The sequence below is a fragment of the Atta colombica genome, unplaced genomic scaffold, assembly GCF_001594045.1.
Source record: "Atta colombica isolate Treedump-2 unplaced genomic scaffold, Acol1.0 scaffold100, whole genome shotgun sequence".
Taxonomy (NCBI): Eukaryota; Metazoa; Arthropoda; class Insecta; order Hymenoptera; family Formicidae; genus Atta; species Atta colombica.
Window position 1 is genome coordinate 494,046 of NW_017259185.1, and position 21,362 is coordinate 515,407.

At 28.8% G+C, this 21,362-nt stretch overlaps 3 protein-coding genes across 6 annotated transcripts in view; all 3 read right to left on the minus strand.

Moving 5' to 3' along the window:
- LOC108684522 (arylsulfatase B-like) overlaps positions 1-4,610 on the minus strand; it is a 5,293-nt gene extending 683 nt beyond the window's left edge. The window contains exons 1-7 of the mRNA XM_018188886.1: positions 4,488-4,610; positions 3,402-3,561; positions 2,434-2,660; positions 1,472-1,733; positions 922-1,082; positions 522-810; positions 108-385 (exon numbers count right to left, since the gene is read on the minus strand). Coding sequence (XP_018044375.1) covers positions 108-385; positions 522-810; positions 922-1,082; positions 1,472-1,733; positions 2,434-2,660; positions 3,402-3,561; positions 4,488-4,610 — 1,500 coding nt within the window. The remainder of the gene's footprint in view (positions 1-107; positions 386-521; positions 811-921; positions 1,083-1,471; positions 1,734-2,433; positions 2,661-3,401; positions 3,562-4,487) is intronic.
- Positions 4,611-11,171: 6,561 nt separating this feature from the next.
- On the minus strand, positions 11,172-17,051 carry LOC108684808 (arylsulfatase B-like). The gene is made up of 8 exons (XM_018189307.1): positions 16,750-17,051; positions 15,119-15,278; positions 14,397-14,623; positions 13,470-13,713; positions 13,151-13,308; positions 12,498-12,789; positions 11,875-12,218; positions 11,172-11,798 (listed from the first exon to the last, which is right to left on the minus strand). The coding sequence occupies exons 1-8, from the start codon at positions 16,870-16,872 to the stop codon at positions 11,547-11,549; spliced, it is 1,800 nt and encodes a 599-aa protein (XP_018044796.1). The 5' UTR covers positions 16,873-17,051; the 3' UTR covers positions 11,172-11,546.
- A 1,619-nt stretch (positions 17,052-18,670) lies between these two features.
- Positions 18,671-21,128, minus strand: LOC108685236 (isopentenyl-diphosphate Delta-isomerase 1). Of its 4 annotated transcripts, none has more exons than XM_018189946.1 (4): positions 20,898-21,128; positions 20,553-20,745; positions 19,949-20,262; positions 18,671-19,317 (listed from the first exon to the last, which is right to left on the minus strand). In XM_018189946.1, the coding sequence occupies exons 3-4, from the start codon at positions 20,231-20,233 to the stop codon at positions 18,847-18,849; spliced, it is 756 nt and encodes a 251-aa protein (XP_018045435.1). In that variant the 5' UTR covers positions 20,234-20,262; positions 20,553-20,745; positions 20,898-21,128; the 3' UTR covers positions 18,671-18,846. The 4 variants fall into 4 exon arrangements, with proteins under 4 accessions (XP_018045435.1, XP_018045419.1, XP_018045445.1 ...); XM_018189930.1 differs by having other exon boundaries at positions 20,557-20,745; positions 20,898-21,127; XM_018189956.1 differs by lacking the exons at positions 20,553-20,745; positions 20,898-21,128 and adding an exon at positions 20,498-20,548.
- Positions 21,129-21,362: the final 234 nt, after the last annotated feature.

The window sequence follows — 21,362 nt, forward strand, 5'->3', positions numbered from 1 at the left end:
CCAATATATCGCAATAGTATGTATTGTCCGCAATAGTTACCTCGTGTTCGTAATTCCCTTATTTTTCCCCAAATGTTTTTTACCTTGCGATTTTGATTTAATCTCACCTCAGGATACTGCGAGGATATATCTATAACTTCGCAAGGATCTTCATAGATATCGAACAAGCAAGTGCGATTCTCGCAATCGGAGGTCGTAAGATTCTCGCAAACTACCGTGGCCTCTTTTCGGAGCTCTTCTATTTTACTTGCAGTTACTACATGATTTGAAACATTTGCTATGGCCGATGCGGCTGGTGACTCTAATACATTTGTCACGTTGTATTTGGGATACGACGGATCATTACCTTTATAGTCAATATAATGCTTCTGAAAGTCGGACTTATCTGTATAAGAAAAAAGAAACAGAATTCATTTGTATTAATCACGTATTTTTAAATCGAATTTTTTATGAAATCAGAGAGAAAAAGAGAAAGAGAAAGAAAATTTACAATAAAATTAAATGATAAAAAAAATATATACCTTGAACGAGTTTGTAACGTCCCATTAATGCAGCACTGTAGTCAATGTCCTCGATATTTATGACAACCGATTTTCGTTTGCTAGCTTTTTGTGTTTTGATCGTGGACCACTGGTCAATACCATCCAATTGGTATAAATCGCTTGAATTACCGCCAGCCGCGGAGTATAGCGTGGGTAGCCAATCGGTAATGTGAAATAATTGCGTTAAGACTCTCGACGAGTTCTCAATCAAGGGTGAGTAAATGCACGCGGCACCTCGAACACCTCCTTCATACAACGAGCTTTTCAACTGCAAATGCATTGTTTCATTTTTTTAAAAACTATAAATACATCATTTTATTTGAAATTATACATTTCTACTATACAGTTGTAATGTCAATTTGAACAAAGCTGTAATTACCCCCCGTAATGGATAATTAGATCCAAAATTTTGATATAATGGACCTTCGGTCTGTGCTCCATTATCACTTATAAAAAGTATGATTGTGTTCTTTAACATATCTTTCTTGTTTAGAGCATCAACCACCCGACCGATAGATTTATCTAATGTAGCAACGACACCTAAAAAAAGAGTCAAGAAGAAATTCTATCAAATTTTATTGCAGATTCTTAATCTTTGTAACTTTGATTTTATGTAATAAATACTACATAAACAATGCATTACAACAAAATAAATTAAATTTATTAAAAAAGAAAACTATTTGATTCGTTCCAAAACTAAGGAAATAAAAGATTAGATTTTTTTAAACAATCTGTTTGTTTGTTGTTCATACAACAATTAACGAAATTCGCTGTAACAACAAAATATTTGCTATCAACAGAATTGAGTGTAAAAATACGAAACGAGTTTTTAGGAACCATTCATAATCACTATTAAGACGCAATTTTTTATTTCTCATAAAATGTATGTACTGTTAACGACACTTTTAATAAAAGAAATTTGTACTTACTCGCGAACTTTCTTCTGTTTATGTCTTGAATGTAGCCGAGAGTGGCATTCGTTTCTTTCCAGTCGTAAACTTCCATAATTTCTTCAGCATTACTAGCATGTGAAGCGAGATGTGCTAGTTGCAGATACATGGGCCTCTCAGTATTATGCGATAAAATAATATTTTCAGCCTCCTCGGTTATAAGATTAGTCATGTAGTCATATCTATATTCAATTGTGTGATTGTCACCTACGATACGGTGCAAATCATAGCCTACTTGTTCCTGCAAAATGTCATTCAGCGTATTAAATAACGTATATTACTTAACATTATTATATAATCTTGAGTATATAAGTACAAATCTACTCAAAAGTACAAATCTTCTCAATTTATTCCGATGAAAAAGTGCTGACGATAACAAAAGTTACAGAGAACTAATAAAATATTTAAATAATAAAAGTAAACATTATTTTCTAATAAAACTGTTTTTAATTTTTTTTTTAAATGTAGAATATTTATATCAATTTTTGAAGCTGTTATAAACTTATGGCCAAAGCTATATATAACATCTTAATTAGTAGTGTTGGTATCAACTAAATATCGATGTATTTTCTATTCGATAATTAATGTAATTGTTATAAAATCGCTTGCAACAGATAATACATGTTCTATCAATTGACGATAAATAATAATTTTCTTCTTTTCTTTCATTGTCTTAAACAAATTAAATTAAATGCAAAATTATAACATAAATATTATGTTACTTTTAGTTGATGTCGATATATATTTTTTAAGATTAGAAAAAATTGTTTATCATTAATTGACAAACCAATTAAATCTTTATTTTCTGTTGCAAACAATTTTATAACAATTACGTCATCGAATAAAAGATTGAAAAAATATATCGATTTTTTTCTACTATAATTCAATATAATAAAACTATCTTTTTTTTTTCTAACAATAGTTAATTATAGAAAATTTACGTTTTCGATTAGTGTATGATTGAAGTATTGAATAAGGCCATTGAAATATCCCAAGAAAGTGTCGAAACCACGACGAGTGGGTACGTAATTTCTCGTGAGATAACCAACATGCCATTTCCCTAGGAGATGAGTAGTGTATCCGAGTTTACGAAGATACTCAGGTAAAAGAGTATCGTTCAAGTGCAGACCACGTGGTTCAGCTCCTTTCAAGGGATAGCCCTGCATACCTGTGTTGTAATTAATTCACAAATTAAATTCCAATAATTTTCTTTTCATCCAAACAGCTTCGGCGTCTTTTCACATTTTATAACGTACAATAATGATTATGGGAATTAATAAAAATATAAATTGTACAAATAATGGAAAGACTAACAATAATATTTTAAAGATAAACTTTCAAATATCTTGCATCCATGTTCTATTGATGCATCTTTTAATTAAACATTTTTAATGGTCTTAAATTGAAACATTATTTATTAGAATACTTTTTAATTTAGTATTAATAAATATAAATAAATAAAATGGAAATAAATAAATAATTAATAAATAAAATATAAATAAATCAAACAATCTTTATATTTTAAGCTGACAAGTGAAATACAACAGAAGATTGTTGCGGTAATTTACTACACAATAAAATGACACGGCACACCATATTATTAGGTACTAAACTTAATTTCTGCGGTTTTTTTGCTTAAAAAACTCATTTATCTCGATATCAAAAGCAAAAATACATCTATCAAAGTATTTGTCCTCGCTAGCTACACATTTTTTTGTGGCAATAAATGGATTCCACGATGATAGAACGATTAGTCTTTTGAAGCCATAAATGTGAGCCACGGAAACTAAGTTTAGTATCTAATATTTACACACGCGCGCGCGCACACACACACACACACACACACACACACACACACACACACACACACATAAAATTTATTTGCAATAATAAATAATTAATGATTTACTTGTCCTTAAGGGATGTCGCCCGCTGAGGAAAGCTACCCTTGACGGCGTACACATCGGCATTACATAATGTCGATTCAATATCACGCCGTTGTATGCGAGAGCGTCTATATTCGGAGTAGGAATTTCATCGGCACCGTGAAAGCTAACATCGTTCCATCCCTTAGTTAACGAAATTAAAATATATTTAAAAATGTGTTACGTAACATTAGTAGCGAATTTACATTTTTGGATCACTAAATGTTCATTATCATTTGTCATAGTTTTTCAGATGCTGAACATGAGAATTCCGAAAAATTATCAAAAAGGCAAAAAATGAAATTTTTTTGATGATTTTTATGTTGTAATACTGCTGGATAGTAACTTTTTTCTAAATTTTATTAATATCATGTAAAAGTATATATTCTTAGCTTTAAAATGCATCTTGCTTTGTTTCAGTATAATTTTTTGTTTTCAATAAGATATAATTTGCTACTGTATTATATATAGAAAGTAAGCGCTTTTACATATCTTAAACTGTATAATTTTATATAATCGATGCAAAAGTGAGCTTTAAAACGTCTCCTGTAATGTTGTCACAGCTTAAATGTAGCAATTTTCATAAACAACAATTGTCACAACGTCATTGTAACATTTGTTCAAAACTATAGCAGAAAAAGTGGGACATTTTTAGTTTTAAAAACATTATCGCAACCACTTAGTTTCGTAATTATTATATTGTAAAGAAATTTGTAGCCAAGCGAGAACATGTAAAACTTTAAAAATTTGAAGTTAAAAATTCGAATTCTTTCAAAGCTTTAAATCTTCGAAATTATCAAAAGTAATAACTTTAGTTTAAATCAGATATTTTTGAATACTTATCAATGATCAATATTATATTATATAATGATCAGTATTATACAAAGCATGAAAATTAAATCATTTACAAATGTTCTCCAATTAAAATAAAGTAAAAAGTTAGTTCTGAGTTATTTATGGAAGATTTAGATTAGATTTTTAACTTAAATATTATAAATTACTTAGTTTTTATACTCTGCAAAAGAATAAGATTATTTCATTACACAGATAACACAATGATAATGTCTTACAAGATCATCAGCGATGATAACGACAATATTGGGTGATTGCGTAGAAGCATAAGTCGAACCGAAATAAAGGGTTACACTTAAAACTATCAGTAAGAAAGCAAAAGAAAGCATGCTCGAACTCATTGTCACTTTCATTAATTCTTCTATCAGTTCGATATTATCAAATACGTTAAATTCATATGCTCTCACGTGGAATCATCGATATCATGAGCTGTTTAAATTTTGAGACTTTAAAGTTTAGCATGCAATAAAGTGATCAAAAACTAATCCATCTATTCTTACAGTTTCTCTTTATATATAAACGAATTATGATAAAAAATTTAAAAAGTTATCTTATCTTATAATAATCTGTAGATTTCGCTTTCTTTGTAGTTTCGTAAAGATACGTTGAACGTTCGTCTAAATTTGCATTGGACTGGTTACTGCAAAGTGCGACATGCAAAAAAATTTATATATATTAGGTGTAGTAAAAAGAAATCCATTATTTTTGCATGAAATTGAATGGAAAAATAATGATTTCTTTTTACTACACCTAATATACACGACAGAGCGATAGTATTCATACGATTAACACGACTTCATTGTAACGATATATTTTATATGCATGCATATTTATAAGATATAAAATACAAGTGAGAAATGAAAATAAAATATCCAGTGAGAAATGACAATAGAATCGATAAATCAATATCGATTTGATATCGAATCAATATTGATTCGATTCTATTGTCTTTTTTCTCATTGAAAATTTCTCATTGAGAATTGCAATTTTTCTTAACTTATCATTATCTTTATCTTATCATTATAGTTTTCCATGACATGAAAGATTGTTGCAATCTTAAATGTCAAGTGCATCGCAAATAACTCAATCGTCCTATCATTCCAAAAATAAATTTGTAATATATATCATTTATAAATACAACATTTTTTCATTTAATACATAATTAAAAGATAATTTAAAATATCCATATATTGATTTTATTTCAAAATTTGTACATCTTTCCTATCATATGCGATGTATATACAATTTATGCGATTAATTATAAATTATTATTCTTAGTATCAGGAAAATATAATAAATTAATGAGAAACTATAAAATATAATTTACCTTTAGTAAGATTGCTTAATTATATTGTAGCACAAATTAAACAATGAAAAGCTCAATTAGCGAAGTAAACTCAAAAAAGATGTATTTTATTAAACTAATAGATACATATGTTTTTCCAGAATTGCAATTATTTTGCTATATATATAAAATTTCATTCCGCGCATGCAAAAAATGAACATGCAAACAGGTTTAAATACGCATTAATTTGAGATAGGTATTTCATAATCGGCAAGTTTAAATTAGTTAAAATGGCCATCAATCCTCAATAGAAACACACAAATAAAGCATAGGAGATGAACACGCATTTAAAATTTAAAATTTATTGATACGTAAAAAGTTAAACAAAAACTTGTTTTTTAAATATAATTAATAAGACTATTTGAAATTATCTATAAAATTATCTTTGTCCACATTATATTATCTGGAATAAAATTTTAGTTTTAATACGTAATTTTTTCTCTATTCGTTAATTTTCAACAGAGATAAAAAAATATGTTTTAATAATTTTTAAATATGTTTTTTTTAATACCATTTAATGTTAAAATTTTAAAAATTAAAATATTAAAAATATATTTAAAAAGAATCACAATATTATTCTTTTTTAAAAAACATTTTTTTATTACAAATTCCAAACAGGATAAGCTGTATCGTCGTGTAATGCGAGTAATACGCAATGTTACGGTAATGACAAAATGACATGATGATAAAATTTAAAAAATCCACAATCAGTGAAATATTATTGTCAAGTTATATTTAATCTGCAATGATTTTATCTCATTGTGACTTTAATGTTATTTTGAACATTCTGTATTTATTGCGGACACGTCAAGAAGAAAATTATTGTGATGCTATACTTTAGCACACATAAAATATATATTAATAATTCGCCGAACAATACAAATGCTGGTTCAAACATAGTTCACGTTTAAGATTTTATGTGCAATTTATGCGTGTAAAAATGAATTCATCGCATGCGTTGTCCTGTTGTAATAGTGAATATTTTACCGCGTAATCTTCCTGAAAAAACGCGTGAATGAAAAACGAAGACGCAGCAATACTTTTTTATCTCACTATAACTTCAAAATCTGCTCTACATGACAGCGAATACTTTAATTGGACCGACGAAATTTCGTTACGTGCTCATCTGCATGTCGAATTGTTCAAACAAAAGCTTTGCACACGACTGCTACGAGAATGATTCCAGTGTGAAGATAATAGGCCAAACCGGCCAGTTGAGCAATCGCATTGTACAGAAATATACCACTTGATAGTATTTATGGATCCCACGTATTTTTCGTTTTGCTTGGATCAACAAGTCACCGCTTGATTTTTAATGACGACATCGTGATGAAAAATTAAATTTTGAAAGACATGTATGATCACTGATTCTACGTTCGTATTTTTAGGAATTTCAATTCGATACAGTCTTGGTCATAAAAAGCATCCCCAAAGATGATGATATCTACTCAGAAAAAAACATGTAATATAAACATTGTAATATTTAAATATAAAAGCTTTTAGGTCACTTTCAGAGTGATATGCCGAGTGATATTCTTCTAATTCAAGTTACAATTATCAAAATTCCCTGCTAATAAACATAAGCGCCATTTTTTTCTCAAAAATTATTATACGATCTTTTTTTTCAAAAAATTATTGAAGAACGAGAAGAATAAAATTTAAGTTGTGTCAGAATACAAAAGAAGAAAATTATTCAAGCAGTTCTTCATTTAAATCTTCAATTAAAAATGTAACAAATATGTTTCTATAATATCAAATTAACTTTAAAATTCATCTATTTGTGATAACGATTAAGTGTGTTTGTGATAACGATTGATATCAGTTTTTTAAAACTGATATCAATGAAGTTCTTCAACAAAATCGCAAACGATCTCAGACAAGATCGAAGTGAAGTTATGTTTCTATATAGTTTCGTTCATTATAAAATGTATTTCGTTGCTTGGTCGTTCATAGTCTGGCAACCAAGACAGCAACAAGCAACAAGTGTTGTTAAAGTTGGACAGATAGCCAGCAATCGGGGTCTAAATTGATCTCTTTCACGAAGCTGTTTATAGCAATCTATGGTATAATTTCCACCGAAGATTCAAATCAGAACCAACAAAGAGAACTAACCAATTATAATCGAGCATTTCTCTGTCTTATTCGACTGTAACAAGGGAATATTTGATAAATCTTCTATATATAATAGAAATTAGGTCCATGAGCACTTTCAATCTCTACACATTCTGCAAATGTAACGATGTTTTTTAAGACAGTTTTTCCAATTTTTATCTTATATCTCCGCCAAATGGAATGATGATTACGTAATTATTTGCCATTTTCTTTCCTAGCAAAGTCATTGCTGATGCATATAACCGTTACAATTTAATAATATAGTCTTAGATGATGTAAATATAAAACATAACTGCAAAAACTGATGTAAACGTTTTATAATTAACTTATTCCATACTTAACTATCTCTATTCTTATTTGCAATTGTTTGAAATATTTTTACGAAATGAATATTTACATATAACATAATGTAAAGGGGAATAATAGAACTGCAAATCCAAGGGAAAATAAAGCCGATTATTCATTTTAATAATTATAACCCTTCATTCACAAAAGATACCTCAAAATTTATTTTTAAATGGCATTCATATGTTATCAATATAACCAACACAATTTTAAACAAAAAATAAAACTTTTGTTATTTAGACTTATCCGCTATGATACGAGGCAATAGCGATTAAATTTTGTTTTTTTTTAATTATACTTCACATTGATAATATATATGAATGTCATGGATTATTTTATATATATATATCCTTTAAATATAAACTTCTATAATTGATAAATAATGATCGATTTTATATAAAATTTTTCTTAGATATTTGCAATTCATTCTTACTTATACCAAAATCATCGATAACATATAAATAATGTTTACCTGAAACGGCGCGTGTGTTCTATAGTCACATGTTGTGTAGTGTGTGACATTAAGCATAATTGCACTATCACTAAATGCAAGAAATGAGTTGCAGTTCTCACTATTTTAAAATACCCTCTTTCTCCTAAATAATTATTATTTTACAATTTTAATTTAATCTTATCTTAGAATACTTTGAGGATATATCTGTAATTTCTTTATAAATATCCAACAAACAAGCATGGTTCTCGCAATTGATAGAATTTATAAGATTCTCACAAAATAATGTGAACTCTTTCTAAAGCTCTTTTATTTTACTTGCAATCACATGAGTTGAAACATTCGCTACGGTCAATGCGGCTGGTAATTCTAATACATTTGTCATGTTGTATTTAGGATATGACGGATCACTATCATTGTTATAAATATAATACTTCTGATATTCGAACTTATCTGTATGAAAAAGATCATAATTTATTTTTCTATTAATCATTTATTCTTAAACTGAATTCTTGATGAAATCAAAGACTTGAGAGAAAGAGAGAGAGAGAGAGAGAGAGAGAGAGAGAGAGAGAGAGAAAGAAAATTTATAATAATATTAAATTTAGCAATAAAAAGATTTACTGTACTTTTAACAAGTTTATAATGTCCAATTAATACTGCATTTTTATCAAAATTCTGGTATTTGTGATAACGGATTTCCGTCCGCCAGTTTTCTTTGTCTTGATCGCGAATCATTGATTAATAATATTTATTTGAACAAAGCTGCATTTATCTCCCGTAATGGATAATTGGATCCAAAATTTGTCAAGCGTCTTTTAGTCGGCTCTCCATTATTGGACATAAAAATTATGATCATATTCTTTAACATATCTTTTCTATTTAGAGCATCGACTATTCGATCGATCGATTTATCTAATGTCGCAACGACACCTAACAATGAAACATATATATATATTATAATGTTAAATAATAAAAATGCAAATGCGCATTGCGGTGTTATAATTATAGTATTATTATACACAACTAAAATTAAAATGATGTAAGTGAGAAGATAATAGATATATCTAAAGTTAAAATTATCATATACATCATTTGTAAGTACAATATCTTTTCATTTAATATATGGGAACCTATATTGAAAAGATGCTTTAGAATATATTATAAATATATTATAAATATCCGGATATTGAGTTTATTTTAAAGTTTTTATACATTTCCTATCTAATGTACAATGTACATACAATTAGTGCGATTAATTATAAATTATTTAATTCTAAGACATACATAATATAATTATTCGTAATAATAAAATATTAATTTTAAAAAATACTAAAATTTAATTGAATAATAATTTGCCTTTACGTAAGATTGCATAATTTTAACACAAATTAAATAATAAAATACTCATCGGTCAATTTTAAGCAGAATTGTGAGACTTTTAATTTGTTTTCATAAAACTTGTAAGAATTTATAACTAATATTATAATTCTAATATTATAATTCTAATATTATAATTCTGTGTATATATCGTAAAATATACGATAATTCATTAATACCTATCATTTTTCATAAAACTTACGGCTAGCAAAAGGCTGTCTGTAAAGATATTACATAAGATATTACATAAAATTATAAGTAGTTGTAAGTTTTACAAATCTTACGAGAACTACGAACTTTACGATTCTGCTTAAAACTAATCCGTTTAAACTGACACGTTTAATTACGAAGAAAGACACAGAAAGAAACAGATTTGAATACGTATTAATTGAGATAGATATTTCATAAAAAAACCAGTAAGATTAGATCAGTCTAAAAAGAACCATCGATTCTCGGTCGTATTAGAGTTAGAGTTAAATAAAAATATTGTTAAATAATTAGTAAGACTATTAATTTAAAATTATGTGAAATTTTTACGAAAAACTATATAGATTGAAGATCTTAGAAATTCTTAGTTTTCCGCCGATATTCATAATAGGACGTGGAGTGGCACTGTTTTTTAAAAATCAAGAAATCCTTTCTGTATATGATTTCTTCGTTGTATTTATGTATCTTGTATCATAAAACAAATAACACCATTCTACGTCCCACTACAAATATCTGAAAAACTAAGAATTTTTAAGATCTTGTCTCAATTTATGTAGTTTTTCTATACTTTTTTATCGAATTTTTTTGGCCAGGGATTATTTGAGATAAGATTTCCTTTCTGTACGTAATTTTCTTCCTATTTGTTTCGAAATAATAATACAATAGAATAAGCTATATCTTCGATCCAAGTCGGATTATTAATCGAAGTAACACACAATGTTACAATGATGTTAAAATGATATGTAAAATTCAATAAATCTACAAGTACTCAAGAAACACATAAAAGTTAACAAAAAATCAAAATGTCTTTATTTTGATTCTTAATTTCAAATTTTACAACAAAAAAATCATTTTTTAAATTTTTATGATATACGTCAAAATAAAATCATTTTCACTTTTTCTTGATCTAGTCGATTTCTTGGACAGTGAAATACCATCAATTAATCTCACAATCAGATTTCATCTTAGATCTGTTTTGTAGAAAGCAAAAAAAAGAATTAATTCTAGTACATCTAATGCAGAAATAAAAAACAGACCTCTTATTTCATTTTATTGTGACAATTGAATGTTATTTTAGGCACCGTTTTTTTATTCATAAATGTCTATGTGCATGTCCAGCAAAAAGAAAACTGCTGTGGTGCTCAATAGCACACATAAAATAAAATAAATGTTAATTCGCCGAATAATGTAAATGCTGATTCAGACATAGTTCACGTTTAAGGTTTTATGCAAATTTACGTATGTAAGAATAAACTCGTCACATGCTTTGTAATGTTGTGTAAGAACTTTGCATATTTTACAGCGTAATTCTCTCTAAAGAAACGGGTGAAGGAAAAACGAAGATGCAGAAATGCTTCTTGATCTCGATATAACTTCGAAATCGGCTCCACGTGACAGCGAATACTTTAATTGGACGGAATTTCGTTACGTGTACATCTACGTTTCGAATTGTTCAAACGAATATGCTTTGCATATGACTGCTACGAGAATGATCTCGATGTGAAGATAATACGCCAAACCAGCCAGTTGAGCAGCCGCGTTAGGAAATATATCGCTTGATGATGGTATCCACGGTTCCCACGTATTGTTCGTTCTTCTTGGATCAGCGAGCCAGTCTACTGACGGCTTGATCTGCATCGCAACATTGCGCGCATATTGCTCCAAAATCTGATCCAGTTCCCGGGCGATCTGTGAGAAGAAAAGAAATTGATACAAGATGTCCTTTCTTAATTTAGTTAACTCTTCAGATTTGATGTTTTCTCACCCTCAGATATTGTTCGGCGATATTCTTCGTTTCGCAGGGATCGTTCTCGATATCGAAGAGGCACTCGGTGACATTACAAGTGACAAAACTATAATAACTGACATTGAATAGACAAGAGACTGTAGCTTCATTACGTAACTGAACCATTGTGCTTGGTTGAGTAACTGGACCACCCAAATGATAGGTGATGCTTTGTGATACCGTACTTTTTAGAATGGTCTCGGTGTAGGATGGCACATCCTCCTGTATGTTTTTTCTCGAATTGTTGCCAAAAAGCGGAAATATATTATAACTTTTTTCGAAATGTCGATGATATCCGTCATAACAACCGTCCTCGATCGATCCTGTAATTTTTTGTAAGTACTAAAAGCCAATAAAAACAAGTTGAGCACTGTGAAAGTATTTATATAAGTAAAAATAACTATAAAATTTTATTTGAGTGTTTCGAGCATCCCCATCTACTTTAAAGGTTAATATCAATTTACAGTATTCTATGATTTTATGATTATAATATTTTAAAGTTTCATTTTTGAACTTTAGTTGAAAGACTTATTTATACGGAAATCCAGGCACTTTTACATATAAATTGTATTGTGTTATTTTACTCAATCATAACAAAGTACCTCGAAGAAGTTTGTACTGTTTATATATGGCACCCTCAGTCTTGGAAATCTCGTCGATGTTCAACAGCAGCTTGTCCCTGACTATTGGATAGCCGTCACTCAACATGCACCACTGATTCACCCCGTCGATCTTCCCCAAATCCCTCAGATCGCCATCAGCGGCGGCATAGAGGGTTGGCAGCCAGTCGGTTATGTGCATCAGGTTGTTGCACACACGTGCTGCTTTACGCAATCTTGGTGACCATAGCACAGCAACTCCTCTCACTCCACCCTCGTAAAGGGTATATTTCATCTGCCATCATAAATCACGCTCTTATATACCGCTGTGTCTCTTAAAACATCAAAGTGTTCATAAGCTCGTGCGTATCTTCGGAAAATTTTCAAATAAATAAGATAAGATTTTTTTATATTTATAATACATCAATAATATGAAATATGATATATATAATATATATAATAATTATCAACAATACATAATAACAATAATAACAATAATAAACATTCCTGTGTCATAAATAATATAATTTTAGAACTAGAATATAATGTACTTTTAGATATTTTTTTTTATTTCTCACGACCGTCGAAAATTAGTTACTAAGAATGCACTATCAAATTTAATTCATTAATTTAATATAGTAACTTAAAATACTTACACCGCGTAAGGGAAAATTAGAGCCATAATTGCGAAATTTACCAACGGGTGCCGCGCCGTTGTCGGTGAGAAAAAGAATCACTGAATCCCTCAGCATCCCCCGACTACTCAAAGTATTGACGATGAGTCCAACGGAATCGTCTAATTTTGATACCATTTCTAATGAAATTATAAACAAAAAAATTATAAGATAACAAAGATACTCGATTAAAAGTTATAAGTTAACATTTAATATTTATTTTAATTATTTGACGTAAACTTTTGCAGTTATTGATCAATGTAAAACAATTATCTTTTGCCACTAATATAATCATACGTACTGACATATTTGCGGCGATTTTGTTCCAGGATGTGTATGAATCGTTTATCGTAGTGATCATAATCTTGCGGATTCTCGAGAGGCGCATGAACAGCAAGGTGCGATATTTGGAGATAAAGTGGTCGAGACGGGTCGTGAGTCTGAATGATCCTGACTGCCTCGTCGGTGAAAAGATCCGTCACGTATTTGTCAGTTAAGCCGTAAGCCGGAGCATCACCACGATGCATATCGTACCCGCTCATATTCTGATATACATGAAAAAAGAATACCGAATAACGAAATGTAATAACAATCCAGCAAATAAGTTGACGTTTTTAAAACCATTTGTACGTCAAAATAATATTAGTTTGTATTAGTTTGTTCGGAAAAAAATTAATTAAGGAACAAATTTGTACGAATATTTATCTGGATAAAAATTTTCTTACGTATTATCATGTTATGCATGTATTAGATATTATAAAAATATACAAATATATAAGTCTCACATAGAAAACGTAATAAAAATTATTTATTATGATAATATTAGTTAAAAACTAATTATTTACAATTATTTATTATTTTACAATTTAATAAAAGTACACAATTTATAAAAAGATGAAAGAATAAAAGACAGAAAGAATTTTAGTTTCTCAGAAGCCAAATTGATTAACTCCATAAAACAAAAAATAGAGGAAATTATTGAAATTGTAAACTAGTCACGAGTATACTAAAATTGAAAAATTTGTAAAAATTAGAATTAATTAGTTTAGTTTCTAAAATACTTGCACAATCTTTTTCTTTTCTTTTATAATTTGTCTCTAAAAAATCTCCAAATAATTTTTATTATATTTTTCTCGTAAAACTAGATTGTTAATAAAATGTACAAGAGATAAAACTTTACATGCGCTTTGATGATTTATCAAATGATCGATTCGATCGAAATATGTACCTGATATGAGTATTTATAGTCATAATACGAAATGTGACTATTATAAAAGCCAAGGAAGGAATCGAAGCCACGGTACAAGGGAGTGTGTTGAGGCGTATGGTATCCCAAGTGCCACTTCCCAATCAGCTTTGTCGTGTATCCCAACCCCCGTAGATGTTCTGGTAAAATCTTCACACTGAGGGGTAGTCCTCTGGGTTCACCACCCTGTATACTTTCTCCTTGCATACCTGTATCGAACAACATAGATCGATTACATACGAGAGCATTTCAGATGTTGTTAATTCACGCGACTGCATTAATTTAATGAAATTTAGAAAAAAAGATCCGCTGTATTACATAGCTTTCATAGAAATCTCCAAAATCGTTTTTAGCGTCTTTCTTAAAAATTTTGAAGCGATTTGATCAATGGATTCGTATTCAACAGGCAAAAATATAAAAATAACTATTCGTATATGCAGCAAAAATGAAATAAAATTTTATTATCAGCGTTATAAATTGTTTCGACCTTTACACGTATCTTTTTGTTGTGTCGAACACAGTTCATAAATATCATAAAACTTTGCGAAATGATAAAAAAAAAACTAATAAAATTGATATGAATCTCTGAGATAAAAAAAAGGAAAAGAAAAAAAGCTGACGATGGAATCCATTTTTCACGCACAAACTTTGTAGTGTGGGTAAATAAAATTCATGGCATTATTAAAGCAATGAATAATACATACCCATACGTATCGGATATTTTCCGGTAAAAAACGCCGTTCTAGAAGGTGTGCTGGACGGTAAAACGTAATGTCTATTTAATATAATTCCATTGTATGCTAGAGCGTCTATGTTTGGAGTTGATATCTGATTCGAGCCGTGAAAACCAACGTCATTCCACCCCTAAAAATTTGGAGTATTTTATTTTCAGTCAACATGTATATAATACGGAAATATATAATAAAAAAAAAAATTAATTAATTAGTTAAAATTAGTTAAAATTAATTAGTAATTAAAACGAGGTGTTAATAATTTAATAATTTACAATTATTGAAAGATGAATCTCATACTGAAAGAGAAGATTGACTGCTGTAACAATTTAGATAGTAAAATATGGCATTTTTTAATTGGCTGTTGCAATCAGTTAAAAATATTATGTCATATTTAATCAATCTTTTCTTTCAGTGCAGCAAATACCAACTAGCAGTGACATAATTATAGTTATAATTTCTCATTCAACATAACTATAACTATAATATAACACATGTTATACGTAATGTAACATTTATATTGTTGAATGGGAAATTATAAATTAAATTACATTGATGTTACTTTGATATTACAGTTGATGTTTATTAGAACATATACATTCAACTTTTCTCATACCGGAAGCCTAACATATAAAAATTACGTGATCGAATTAAATTGTAATTGGCGTGTGTAGGAATTATCATTTCGTCGTGTCGGAATGAGTCACAATTCATGACATGCGTACTGTTGATTGTGGAGGCGTAGATAATACGTAAGCTACGATAATTAACTTAACTAAGGATAATTTTAATCTGGAACACTTTTGCGTAAATTAATCGTGCTGAATTGTATGTATAAAGCAAGCGCGAGTAACGCAAAGTATAATGATGTTTATGCAAACTTATATATGTATATGTAATATAAATATTATTCTTATTAATAGTCTTATTAATATGTGCAAAATGTAATTTAATTCTTAATTACTTTCTCATCAAATTTGCGAATAAGTAAATTGACAAAGTGCGATTTTATATAAAAATTAAGATAGATAAAAGAATTATATACTAACAATAAGTAACTTTTAACTTAATAAAAGATAATGCTCAAATTTTACACAACTATTCGGACATAATAATAAAACAATCTATGAAATTTTTATATTTTTGATATTTAACAAATGACACGTATATTCTTAAGAATTACAGAATTTCAGAACTGATCTTCATAAACTTCTTAAGATTTTTCCTATTCTTCTGCTTTTCTTTTCTTTTCTAAATTTCTATTGTATATTAACACTATTGTATATTCTATTGTATATTAAAACTCTATAACTAGGTATACTTGTAAAATATATTTAAATATCTGAATTTTTTAAAAGAATATAGAATATTTCTAACTTTTCTTTTTCTTTCTCTTTAATTAAATTTTAATCCTCATTTCTTGTAAGGAGATGACAATAAATAAAAAAGGATTTAACAATTGTAAAACTCTGTTTTTAGAAATTAAATAAAGAAAGGAAAAGAGAAGATTTATATATTTAAAAATGTAATACATATTCATTTATTCTTATTTTTTATAATATAATTATCAATTAAGTATCTTTGTTTTTATCAATATATTTTACCAAATCATCAGCCATCAAGACGATTATATTCGGTGCTGCGTAACCAAATGCAGTTCCAAATAATAGAAAAAGACAAAAAACTTGATAAATATCAATCCGTAACTGTGTTATTAAATGCACCATCTTCACAATGATTTAACTGTTTTTAAATATTCAGGAATTACAAAAAAAGAAGAGAAATAAATTTCACTCTTCGTCCACGAGCGGCTTCTTTTTCGCGCCTCGCGTCACTCGGTAGCAATACTCGCATAAACAAAAGGAGGATATATCATTTACACGACATATATATGCACCAACGAGCTCTTGCAAGATAGGAGCAAGAAGAAGAGACAAACAACGTTTATATATCCCACCCACGAAAGAGCGTCATGAATGGATCAAGGAGAACTGAAATAAGGGAACATGTATATTAATGATCACGACAATGACAAAGATAACGTGTCTTAAACTGGGTTGCTTCTCGTCTTACAACCTATTTTCCCTACTTATCTAATTCCCTTCCGCGACTGATCGCGAATACTTATTCATGTAGAATTAAGCAGATGTAACGTAAGAGAGAAGTATTACAAAGATGCGCAGTAGCCTTTTATTTTTACATCTAAAGTTTCATAGTCATCCTCACGATTAATGATGTCGGATGCTTCTATTCTTATAAATTTAAAATATGTAAGCAAAAAAGTAAAAGAAATTAACAGCATGTTGTCATAAAATGAGTAATACAATCATTAAGGTGGAGATTTACATAGCTGATCTAAAGGTCATAATGATAAGAAATTTTTAAAACATATTAAATAAAATAAAATTTTTATTTTTTAGAACATATTAATTTAATCTTTGAACTCAAATTATAAAACTCAAATTATAAAAACTCATTTATGTTTTTTGTATTATAAGAATATACAGAGTGTTGTGGAAATAATGTTTATCTAAAAAATTATAAGAAAATATATTGCAAATATATTTCTAAACTTTTCTAAATTTCCTTTTATCGTATCCTAACTAATGTCGAATTAATTGTTATAAATACTTGAAAAACTACGCACATAAATTATAAGTATAATATCATTTATATATTTGCACAAATTTACATATATCACATAGTTAAAAATAGGAAAGGTTACATTTTATATTCAGTATCTTTTCTTGAAAGGCCATCGATTGAGAAAGACTTATTTTACATCTTTTATTTTCTTGTTAAAGAAATCGTTTTTTTATCAACTACATTATTATTCACCAAAAAATTTGAAATACATCATGATAAACATAAGCATGCTTTGTCACTATAATAGATATTCATCGACATTGACACAACGAGTGACGTATTAATTAAGACGTCCAAATAATTGGGAACGCTTTGAACGAGCAACCAGTTAAATGAGTACATATCTACATCTCCGCAGCCTTTAGAGTTGACAAAATGAAATAGTGGAGTGTGTATGTCACTCATTAAGAGCTGTAAATGTAGTTCATGGTCTAGAAACAATGTGGCGGTTTAAGAGTATTAAAAAATACGGAAATAAATTAATTAGGAACATGCAAAAGTAGAAACAAAAAAATGTTGAAGAGATAAAAGCGAATTTCAGTAACAACTTTATTTACTTATATTCAAATATAATATTTAATAAAATATATGTACATATTTAATAAAATATATGTACATATTTAATAAAATATATACATTTTGCAACAGGAAATGCTCAAGTATAACATTCACAAGTACAAGTCCATTCTTTTATAAAAATTTAAAAACGACTAGTCAAAATCCTGATTATATTTAGAAAATATTTCTACAAATACATAAATTGCACAATTTATACAGAAAATATTTAAATTAAGAAAACACAGGTACATATTTCATAAACTTAAATCCCATAAATCCATTAAATATATTCTCAGTAATACAAGAATTGTTATTCCAGCGACCTATGTAATATGTACTAGATGAGTTGTTTTATACTTTGGTGATAAGAAGCCTATTCATTTCAGCTAAACTTGCATGCAACTTTTCTCTTTTTCTCTTTATAAAAAAAAAATAAATGGTACACAAAAAGTTCAGCTAAAAAAAGAACAGACATAAGATCTATGCATGTGAATAAATTAATCCATTTCACAATCCAACAAAATTATATTTTGATGATCTTGCATTTCAGCTAAGGCATGTAGATTATCCCACCATTGCAGCAGTTTAAAATTGTAAATCATACGGAACCACGGTGTCATCAATGGTATAGTTTTCATAAAATTTTCGATCTCCGATCGCGACACCCATTGAATTTCGCTCACTTCATCGGGATTGGGATTTATGGTGAGATCATCCCGTTGCAGAAACAATATGTAATCGATCTCATGTTCACCCCAGCGATTGTTACTAGGTGCTTGATAACGAATTCTTGTCAAGTAAAATAAATCAGAAGGTTTGATCTCATCGCTAGATATACCCAGCTCATAACCGAGTCTTCTTATCGCAGCTCGGCGTACACCTATAGCATCTTCTTCTTCTATTTCATTAGGAATCTCCGCTAAGGGATGACTGCAGCACGTATTCGTATAACAATTTGGAAATGTTATCTATAATATAAATTATATAAATTAGAGATGAAAAATATTTGTAGAAAAATGAACATAATTATTTCACACGAAAAATTTAGTTTGTTACAAATTTAGTTTGTTAACAATTAAGATTATCACAATTAAGACTTTTACTATGGATTTCTTAAGATTTTTATTTTTAATTTTAGTCAAAGTATTTAATCTTATTATTAAGCCATACTATATATTAGAATTGAAATTAGATTAAAATTTGATAAAAAAACAAAGTCTAAACTTGATATTGATTTTCTTTCTTCTAATTGGTTAAATTTCAATTTAATCTCAATTTTAATCTATTTAGAAAATTATGATAAATAAAATTGAATGTGATTTCTGAAGAATATCAGTTTCCAAATTCATATATCCTTCTTTTACTTTAAAACTGATATGAATCAAAAAATTAAATTTTTCAGAAAAAGGAAAAACCATTTTTTAGTTGTGATTTCAATCCTACAAAATTATAATGTAAATCAGGAATAATTCTCAAAAGTGACTCAAAATACCAATACATATTTTACCAGAGTCTGATTATTCAATTTTTACTTACATGGTTAAATTCAAGATATTCAAGATATTCATCATATTTTAAAATATTAAAGGAGATTCTTACCTTGGAGCTCGATCGCTTCTGGAGTAACAATTCCTTTTTACTATTAAACAAAAAGACACTGAATGCCCTATGTAGCGGTACACATCCCTCCATATTAATCTCATGACAGGCTTGCTTGGTAGCTTCACCAACAGGCTTATCCAGTTTATCAACGAGTATGCAACGTTCCTGTAAAGCAGCTTTCTGCAACTGTGTTACTTGCACTATTCCATAATCTTTCTCCATAGATGTCATCATTTTGTGCATAATATTGCTGAGATTCCTGTATACTCCTCTGATCATCATATACTAACCAGTCACTTGCCGAATAATGACTGAAAAGAAATAAATGAGGATGTAAGATATATCTTATCTCATAACAAAAATAGATAAATATTTCATAAGAATATAAAAACAAAATAACAATAAAATGAATTTGAAATGATTAAAAAATGACTTAATGATCATTTTGGAATTATGACATTATTTTGATATTATAATGACTTGTTTTGCTTAGGATATGACTTCGGAACAGAATTTTATCGATTTGTTAATAGACTTTATAATCACTTAGAGAAGAATTAATTAACTCGAAGAGCATACACAAGGACACAAGAGCACATACATACCACGTGGCAAAACACGTCAATAAGACTGGATTACATCAACAAGAAGCCAAGCTGAGCGTTTCCATTCAACTGCGTCACGAGCATCATCCGATGTTTTCTTCCCAAGAAAACATCCAATCGCAAACGAGCCTAGTTGAGCTACATAATATCGAGAATGGTATCTGATGACGAACGGGAATTCTTCGTGATCTGGAATGTAATGTGACTGAAAACTATATTATCTCTCCTTCGCTTTTATGGAAAAGATCCCATTATTCATTATACACTCCTCAATTTATTATTTTCCAATTAAAGTCAAACAATGTACGACTCATTCGTAATAATTGATTTAGGTAAATCACCTAGATTCGCATCTGAAACTACCAATGCCAAATCTGGAGCATTGATCATGTAATTTGGAGCATGATAATTTCTCGCATTTTGCATGAACTTCTTCACAGAATCATTACTTGCTAGCGAAAAGTAAAAGTACTTAAACAAGAGAATAGAGGTTAAATAAATTCGCAAATACTTGTAAATATTTAATTGATAAATATATTATAATGCTAAATGGAGCACAGCCAAACACAACTGATTGCTGACTATTTGAGCACACTAGCGTTTATCTTTTTCATTTAAATTTAGTACAATTATCTAGTACAAGAATGCTAAAGACTTAAACACAATAGGCACAGGCAATAGGCACAGGCAATAGGCACTGGGAATAACAAGCTGTCCAATCAGAGCTCTGGGTATATATTATAATATCGAACACACCAGAGCTTTGATTGGACGGCTCGTTATTCACCATTACCTGTACGTGTTGT